Raw genomic sequence first — 9471 nt, 5'->3', positions numbered from 1 at the left:
GCAAAAAAAAAAAAAAAAAAAAAAAAAAGGGACAACCAAAAAAAAAAAAAAAAAAAAAAAAAAAAGGGAACCAAAAAAAAAAAAAAAAAAAAAAAAAGACAACAAAGAAGACAGCCTGCCCCGGCCACGCTTGTTATTCCCGGGGGAGCAGACAGTGGGAGATTCAGGGGCAAGCGCTTCGGGCAAACAAGCCCCGCACTGTGCGATGCCGGCGGCGCTGAGAGCCGGGTTTGTTCGCCCGCCACGCCGGCATTCAGCCACCGCCCGGGGTGGGCGTCGGGGCTTGGAACAAACCCCAGCGCTGGCGGGCTCGGTTTTGGGGATGGAGGGAAGGGATGGAAGAGAGAGCGGGCTGCAGCTGGGTCAGCGGGCTCTGTGCCTCTATCGATCCCCCGGGGGACCAAATCTTGCGGGCAAGAGGAGGGGAGGGAGGCGGGCGAGCTGAAGTGGCTTCACGCAGGGGCCGTGCCGGTGCTGCAGGGACAGGTGCTCACCCGCTGCTCCTGCGTGCGGCTTGTGGTGAGCATGCATGGAAAGGGGACAGGGAGGGGATGCAGAGGTCTCCCCCCACCCAGGGCTGTCCTGCCCCTGGACCCAGAGTGGGGACAGTGAATGAAGCCCAAAGGCTTTGCTGCTGCTCGTACCTGTGGTGAAGGAGGAGAAGAGCCTGGTGTTGCCCTGAGCGAGGGAGGTGTAGCTGAACCAGCTGAGATAGAGCACCACGGGCGTCCACACCAGGAACACCACGTACCTGTGGGGTCAAGGGAGATGTCAGAGGGAGCATCCCACTGGCTGGCAAGTCATTCCCTCCCCCCCGTGGAAGACCCCAGGAGCTCACCACGCTGTCTTGGAGAGGGACTCAAGGATGTCCGAGTGGAAGAGGCGGATGGGCCGATCCACGGGCTGGTGCACCCACTCGTCGTACTTCTCCCCTAAGTAGCCCACCTGCCACAGCAGGGGCTTCTGCCAGTCTACCAGGTCCTGAGGGTGTAGACAGTGGTTATTGGTACCCACAGTGGGACCCACACACCACCCCAGTATCAGGCACAAAGCTGAGCCTCAGCTGCGGGATTTTGGGCTGCAAACCCCTTTCCGTGCCCCAGAGGCAGTTGCTCCTCATTCCAAGGTGCCCTGAGCTGCCCACGAGCAGCAGCGCGGGGCAGACGAGGAGCCAGACACGCATCAGCCCCACGTACCCAGGAGTGCAGGGCTGAGCTCACCCCCACGTCACCTGCCGCTGGTTCAAGGTGAAGGTGGCTTACCCAGACCTGGCTCAGCACCAGGCCCTGATAACTGAGGCTCTTTGCCCCTCGAGCTGCCAAGATTAGATAGCAAGCAGTGATATGTCCCAGTAGAGCACCACCGGTGGCACGTGGATCCCATCCCCATGGCATTGCCAAGGACTTTTGTCCTTGTGGAGAGGATGCAGGAGGTGGCAGCTCTTTGGGCACTCCAGCAGTGAGGAATGAAGTGGAAGGGGATAGGGAGCAGGGATACAAGATGGGAATACAGACTCCTGCTGCTGTGCATGGCTGCACTCAGGGGTCTGCAAGAGCAAGAAGGAACCCGTGTGTGCAGCATTGCAGCACGGGATGGAAATGGGGAGAAGGAACCGGCAGCACCGCCTCTGCCACTGCTCGGCAGCCCCGGACGCGTCTGCCGCCGGCCCGGCCAGATAAGTGGAGTCTCGGTCCCGCCCCTGCCCCGGGACTGAAACCGCGCTCGCCTGATCTGGCAGCTCCCCTTGGGCCGCTGGTGCCGCCCGGCACCGGCACAGCAACCTGTGCTGCTGGTGGGGATGGCTCAGGTCGGGGCATTCCAGGTCACTTGGGGATGACACATTCAGTTTTAAAGGCAGTTTTAAAGTGATGAAATATTATTATGGTGGGGGTGAAAGGTTCTCCTGCTCAAAAAACCCCTCCTGCAAGATAAAAGCACACTCATTGACAAGCAGGGACCATGCAAGGCACGGTGGCCAGATGGTGCCATGGAGGGCAGGGACAGCCAAAGGCACCTGGGGGACAAATCCCCACTGCTGTGGCGTGCTCAGAGAGGAGTTGGCAGGTCAGGGAGCACCCTGTGCACATGGGGATCACCCTGCCCAGGCTGGGGAATCCCTTAGTGCTCATTACCGGTGCTTAAGCAAGGGAAAAAAAAAATAAAATAAATAAAGCAAGAAAAAAAATAAATAAAGCAAGGAAAAAAAAAAAAGAAGTAAAGCAAGCAAGGTGTGGCTTGGCTACATATCCCACTGGAAGGGCACAGCTGCTGTCAGAGAAAGCCATCTCTCCCATGTTGCTGCAATGGGAGCCTCCCAGTGCGGCCACACCTGTGCAATAAAGCATGAGCAATAATGCCATCTGCACCAGGAGAAAGGGCAGAAGCAGTTGGATCGACTCAGCTCCCTCCTGCCATCCCTCCCATCCCAGAGATCAGCAGAAAGCCAGAGCTCGTGCAGGGAAGAGGAGACCTGGTGTTTCCTGGGAGCACTCAGACAAACAGCCAGAGGAACCCCAGGGCTCTTACCTTTTCCACATCCACTGTTTTGTAGCAAAGATCTGTCTGCTCTGGGATCTGGGCTGCAGCATCCACCACCTTCTCATCCACTGTTTCAGAGAGGCTCTGAAAAGAGAAGGAAAATCCTGTGGTGAAGCATCAGCGGCAGACACAGTTTGGGACAGTGATGGCACCCAGGGGCACGGGCAGAGAGAGCTCGTGCCTGCCAGCTAAATAAATATGGGGAAAAATCTGATGAATTTCAGTCAGTCAGTTCCTGCAGAGCAGGTTCCTGAGGGAAGCAGCTGCCAGCAAGCTGCACTGCCCTGCAGACCGTGCACCAAGCATCACATGCTTGGGGCTTTTTTGGAAACCTTCTGCCAAGCCTGGAGTTTGGAACACCCCGTCAGCTGCCAGGACGGCACTGGTGCTTCAGGGTGGCAACACAGAAACTCCTTGGCCAGCATTTCCCCCTTCAAACAAGCAGTGCTCACCTTCCCACTGCCAGGAAAGTGAGGGGTATTGCCAGGTTAGTGCTCCCTCCTCCCCTCCTCCCCAGCAAAAGCCCAGCTTGGTGTTTTGGTCTCCAAGGAAGCTGGGCTGCCAGAGCAGGGGAGCTGGTGCTGCCACCCTGACCCCAGGCACAGGTCAAAGCACAGAAGGAGGGAGTTCATCCCAGGGAAAAAGGCAAAGTGCCCTTCACAGGGCGACACTGGGCCAGGTGCCTTTGCCATGGGCTATGGAATATGGGGAGTGGGGGTTGGTTTTGGCTCGGAAGGGCACACCGAGGCACAGGGGACACATCAGTGCAGTGACAGTGGGATGAAGACCCATCTGTGGTCCCACTGCCAGGGCTGGCTGAGGAACAGGAGAAACCTGACTTGTGTGGTGCTTGGAAGCAAACACGTCGCTGGCTGCCAGCACCGGCCTCCCTCCCGTGGTCATGCCAGCTACGGCGCCGGCCGCGCCGCTGGTGGGGGGCTTGGTGAGGTTGCAGCGTGCCCATGCAAACCCCAAGCCAGCCGTGCCCCCCGGCAGCAGTGCCAGCTCCCTGTGCAGGACATGCCAAACGTGCCTTTTCTCCCGCTTTGTCACCTTGAGTTACCCATTAACCTGGAGCAGGGTACGGCGTGGCCCGGCGGCCGCAGCACAGCCGTGCCCAACAGGACTTCCAGCTGTGCCACTTCCAGAGAGGAAGGGTTTTCTCCCAACTCCTCACTGCTCCAAGAGGGATGCAATGTCATCATATTCATGGGAATACCCACCCTGGCAGCTGCAGGAGGAGACAGAAAGCAGGAGAACCTCTCTGGGGTGGTCAGGACTTTACTCTGTGCCGTGTTGGTGACACCGAGGCAGGGCTCAGGCACTGTTTGCCAACAGCAGGCACTCCTTGCCAGCTGTGCTCCCACTCCATTTCCTGGGCTAGCTGGATTTCAAGCCTCATTCTGCTGGTACAGGAGCTGCACTACCCAGCTCTGAATCAGTCCCTCACCTGGGGCAGCAGGCAGGGAAGGACAGGAGATATTTCCAGCCAATATTTCCAGGCTGGAATCCTGCTGCCATTGGTTTTACTGCAGGGAGTGCCGACGAGAGCTGATGCCGTGGATCACCACACCTCCCTCTGCAAGGGGTTCCCACTGCTATTTTCAGCATTGCACACACTGTCCTTCAGCCAGACATCCCAAAAGCCTGAGGCAGGTGGGATGCCCTAAAATCCAGGCAAGCATGGTAAAGTTACAGTTTTGCCTCTGCCCTGCAGGTGCTTTGGAAGAAAATTCAGCTTCAAGAAACAGAAACGGCTCAGTTTATCCATGCCCTGAGAAATGAGCTGGTGCTTTCCACCTCCACGCTTGCACCACAGCCTAGCCAGCAGCAGGAAGGATGCTTAAGAAAGCCCAGCTGATGCAACACCAACACCTCTCCTCCCTTTTCCGAAGTGTTCACACGCCTCCAGTTCCCCTGCCCATGGATGCCTGAGCACCATGTCATGGCTGGAGGCTTCCCTGTCCTGCCAGGTCAGGGACGCGGACGGAGGGCTCACCTTCCACCTCGACACTGGTGCCTGGATTGGGTGCCACCAGTGAGATGCCATTGTCCCTGCATGCCATCACCTGAGTCACCTCCTCCTCCTCCTCTTCCTCAGCTGGGGAGCAGGGGAAGGCTCTCCTCTTGCTTGCCCCGGGGCTGTCAAAGGCAGGACCGGTAGCTGTGGCGCAACCAGGATGCAAGCCAAGCCATGCCGGCGTGCCCCGGCTGGCTCCCCGGAGCTGTGACATGCTCCTGCCTGCCCCAAGCGTGAAGGGGCCCCACAGGGATCAACCCCCACCAGCTCTGGGCCAGTGCTCGGGCTTCTGCCCATCCTTCTCCAAACAGGAGGTGGGTTGGAAAGATACTGAAGGGCTCTGCCAGAGCTGAGCTCTGCTGTCACGTGTGGGTGATGGAAATGCATCCGAGTTGGACCCAGGAAAACGGGTCCTGCCAGGGAAGAGGTGCAAGAGGCCTGATGTAAGGAAGGGGAAGTCAACACCTATGAAGTGCCGCCACCCCAAGAGAGTGGCAGCCCCAGCAAGGTGCCGACTCTCCTGCTGGTGGCAATGAGGCCAAACACCCAGAGTGTCACTGGTCACACGATCCAGTGACCGGGTGACCCAGCACCCGCCTGGGAGCATCCAGCTGCCCTGCATGGATCAGGTGGGGAGCTCAGCACTGGCCCTGCAGCAGCTGGAGAGTGCTGGCTATGTCATCCCAGTGCTGCCCTGCATCAAGGCTTGGGGCATTGAAAGGAGAACAAAATCCAGCTGTGATGTGAGCAGGTGCAAACAGGAGGGCTGTTCTGCTGCAGTGTTCGGTGTTCCTGGGATGCAGGAGGAGAACTGAAGCCTCTCCCTGGCCCAGGCAGGGTGATGCTGCCTGCAGACAGCTGCTCTGCCAAAAGCCTGGACCCAGTTTTTCCACCTGTGCCCGTTTGCCCAGTGAGTCAAACCCCACAGGAGCCCTGCCATGCCTCTGCATCACTCCAGAGCCTCCAGCACCTTCACCGTGCTCCTCAGCACCTCAGTTTGCTGGTGTCCACATGGGACAAGCTCTGTTGGCATTGCAGGTACAGGCACATAGCTTGAGGACACCCCATGAGGCACAGAGAGCCCAAGTGAGGTCCCCACCCTCAGTGGCACCACCATCCCACCAGCATCATGGTCCCTGTGCAGCAGCTGGCAGAGCCCCATGAGGCTGTGTCTCAGCCAATTAAACACTGGGTGCAGCAGGACTATTAAAAGGAGGTGAATTTAACTCCTTCTAATCATAGTAATAATATAAAAAGCCACTTCTTCTTACATCACCTCCAAAGAGGTGCCCTGGGTGTCTGGCCCACATCCAAGCGCGCTCAGGCTGGGATGGAAAGCCAGGGCGAGCCTGACACACAGTGATGTGGACAGGAGAAAGAGGAGGACACTAATTCCAAGAGGGATAGAGGATTTGCTCTGACTCACGGCCATGTCATGCACCCCAAAGAGGCTGTAATGAAAAGTCTCTCATTGCTTAAATTGGAGGGGTAATTAGATGATCCAGTTTCCTTCTAGCAAGGCTGTTAAAATCCTGTCTAGTTTGGGTAATTATCACTTCTCGCTTTGATCTCCCCTGTATGTCCTGCTTGCATAGATAAAACATTTGGGGGTTAATTTGTCCTTAGCCAGATGGGTCTGGGTGATGCAGAAGAGGGACCTGTATCTGAAGGAGACAGCCAGACTCTCAAGAGCCACAGAAAGGGGTGTGGAGAGGCCAGCAGGATGAAGGCTGGATCTTATCTTCTTTGCCTTTCCTGCATTAACACATTTTTTCCCCTCCCTCTCCAAAACCCTGAAAATCCCTGGGGAAAGCAAGGAGAAGATGCTGGATGCCTGTGGGACTGCAGCAACCTGCATCCCTCAGCATGGGAATGATGGAGCCCTGGGACTTCCAGCGGGCGAGGAGAGGCACTGGCAAAGCTATGGGGACCCACAGCCAGATTGGGGCAATGCAGCACCTCCTGCAAAGAACTGTTTTGGGTACGTGTGACCCAAAGCAGCCAAAGCACGAACCAAGTACCACTGAGGGCATCGACTCCCACCCACCGGGGATTTCTGGAGGGCAGCAGGTTGGGCAGAGCAGCTCACACATCAGTTCCGTGCCGGACGCAGCCCCACCGTGCAGCAGGCAGTTCTAAACCTCACCCTCAGTGTGACAACCCTGGGGTGGTTTATGTGGCAGCAGGCAGCGTGTGATCTCCCTGCTCCCCGGTGTTATCACGCCATGTATTTGCATTGCGATGGTGGCAGTTCCCCTCGGCGCGAGAACCCGTTTGTCCGGTACCTTCCTTCGCCCCAACCCGCTGGGCTCGTCACGCCTGCGAGGAGGCGGCGGCTCCGCGAGTGTCCCAACAGAGGAGGTGCCGTCGCCAGGATCCATCTGGAGAAAGTGCAGGCATTGCACTGAGGCTGAAACAAAGCCCTGTCTGTGGCGCTGGGGCCGAGGCTGCGCCACGGGGAGAACAACCAGCGAGCGCAAACAACCGGCTAGAGGGACCGAGCGGTCACCGACCTCGCCGGGATGCCGAGAGGGGAACGCGGCCGCTGGGCTGGCAAAGGGGGCTGGGCTGGCCCCGCTGCTCAGCATCCTGCCCACGGTGTGCTGGGAGGGTCAGTAGTTGGGGGGTAGTGCCCAGTGCCACACGGTGGCACTTGCCCAGGGCACTTTCCTTTCCGCCTGGGCAGCCCGGGGCTGGCACAGTGGGGACAGAGCTGTGTCACAGCCACCCATGCCCCATGCCAGGCAGTTAGGGAGGCGGCTGGGCTCCTCTCCCCAGCACTGGCTGCTCACCACCAGCAAGCCCACCAGTGGTCCCTGGTCGAGTGCTGACAGTCAGGAAGGGTGTCCTGCCCCATTGCCCATCTCGTGCCACACAGTCCTGCTAAAACTGACACTGAGCTCCATCTCCTGCAACCCTCCAAAGACCTCAAACCTTCCATGCCATGCTGGCACCCAAGGATCACCCATCAGCCCTATCTCCCTACAGGGAGGGGTGTGGCCATGGAGTGGGACCCTGTAGGTACCAGGCTCTGCGCACTTGGCACATGGTCTGTCGTGGACCCTGAGCCCTGTGTGCCTTGGGGTCCCCTTCAGGCCTCCTGGGAGCCAGTGTGCCCCATGCACTTGGGACCTTGGCACTCTGTACACCTCAGGCACCACCCATGCAGGACCTTGGGAGCCTCAAACATCCCCTGTCCCCTTCACACGCTGTTCACCCCAGACCCTACAGGGCCCGGTCCTAAGGGTTCCATGCTGCTCAGACCCAACACACACCATGTCCCATACAGCTCAGACCTGGATGCACTATACATGCTATACACCACATACACCCCAAAAACTCCATGCCCTGTACACCCCAAACTCTGTACAGCCTCTTGAACAGCTCAGACTCTGAGAAACCTGGACCTTGGATGCCCTACTGACCCTGCACAGCTCAGGTCCCACAGAGCACAGAGCTGGGGCACCCTATCAAAACTCTATGCAAGCTGGACCCAGGACCTGGGGCACCCTAGAGAGACCCTGCACATCTCGGTTCGGGACATGGGGCACCCTATAGCCTCTGTACCTGCCAGTTCCGGGTCCTGGGGCACCCTAGAGAGACCCTGCACATCTCGGTTCGGGACATGGGGCACCCTATAGCCGCTGTACCTGCCAGTTCCGGGTCCTGGGGCACCCCATAACCCCTGTCCATCCCGGACACGGAACTTTGGGCACTGCACAGAGACCGTACACCCCGTCCCCAGGACTCCCCACAGCCCGCGCCCGCCCCGGTCCCCGCTCGGCGCGCAGCCCCCGCCCCGCCGGCGGTACCTGCTCGTCGCCGGGCTCCATCTCCCCCACGTAGTACTGCTCCAGCCAGCGGCGGGCGTTGGCCGAGTGCCGGTGGGGCGGCCCGTCCAGCGCGGCGCTCACGTCGGTGCCGGCCCGGCGCCGCAGGAGCTGCTCCCCGCCCGGGTGCAGCCGCACGAAGCCGCTCAGGTCGTAGAGGCGGCGGTGGCAGGAGACCAGGCAGGCGCCCTGCGCGCAGCGCGCCCGCACCTCGGCGGCGCTGAAGGACCGCGGCCCCGCCGTGGCCATGGCCATGGCCCCGCCGCCGGTGCCCGTCCCGCTGCCCGGCCCGTCCTGCCCCGGCCCGGCCCGCCGCGCTCTGCCCGCACCTGCTCATCTGCATACATGAATATCCCGCCCGGCCACGCCCCGGGCCGCGCCCCCCGCAGCGCATTGGGCCGCGGTTTGGGTGGGTGGGGAGGCCCTGCCCCGCCGCAGGTGCCCCGGTGCCGGGAGGTGGGAATGCCGCATCCCGCGGGGGGAGCGGGGGCACCCGCGGGTGGGTGATGGGGGAGTGGGGGGAGAGGGGGATGTGTCTCTCAGGGGCCCATGGGAACGCTCAGGGTGCGGGAATGGGGGGTCTGGGCAACCTTGGATGGGTTGGGGCAGGCACTGGGGTGCCCCAGAGGTGGAAGTGGAGTATGGGCATCCCTGAGGGAGAGATGGGGCTGCGGGGACATCGCAGGGTGGTAACTGGGGGGCATAGGGCACCCTGGGGGTATCACCCTTCCCAAGGTACCAACTCCCTTCCAAGGTCCACAGTGGCCAAGGCAGGGGGTACCCCAGACCCAGCCCAGAGCCCCCTCGGAGAGCAGGACCCCTTCCTGGGGTCCCTCAGAGGCCAACCCACCCCCGAGTCACTTGCCAGCAGGCACTACATCCTCCCCTCTGTCTGTTTGCAGATTTATTTCAATATTTAATTAAATTTGTAATTAACTGGTGGGGCAGGGGGTGGGCAAAAAGCAACACCAAACTACCCAAAGAATCACATTCAAATAAATCACAAAAAATGACAAGAAAGGAGCTTTTTGCCCCCTTTTGCTGGAAAACCTTCCCTGTGAAGTAGGGGCCCTTCTTTGGGGT

General features: G+C 59.5%; 1 protein-coding gene across 1 annotated transcript in view; it reads right to left on the bottom strand.

Annotated features, from left to right (window-relative positions):
• Nucleotides 1–8637, bottom strand: part of FA2H (fatty acid 2-hydroxylase) — an 11810-nt gene extending 3173 nt beyond the window's left edge. Inside the window, exons 1-4 of the mRNA XM_017824443.1 lie at nucleotides 8371–8637; nucleotides 2527–2622; nucleotides 839–981; nucleotides 645–751 (exon numbers count right to left, since the gene is read on the bottom strand). Coding sequence (XP_017679932.1) covers nucleotides 645–751; nucleotides 839–981; nucleotides 2527–2622; nucleotides 8371–8637 — 613 coding nt within the window. The remainder of the gene's footprint in view (nucleotides 1–644; nucleotides 752–838; nucleotides 982–2526; nucleotides 2623–8370) is intronic.
• Between the last annotated feature and the right edge of the window lie 834 nt (nucleotides 8638–9471).

The sequence above is a fragment of the Lepidothrix coronata genome, unplaced genomic scaffold (assembly GCF_001604755.1).
Source record: "Lepidothrix coronata isolate B3197 unplaced genomic scaffold, Lepidothrix_coronata-1.0 Scaffold110, whole genome shotgun sequence".
Classification (NCBI taxonomy): Eukaryota; Metazoa; Chordata; class Aves; order Passeriformes; family Pipridae; genus Lepidothrix; species Lepidothrix coronata.
The sequence above is the reverse complement of the archived record's forward strand: the minus strand, read 5'-3'. Positions and strand labels throughout refer to the sequence as shown.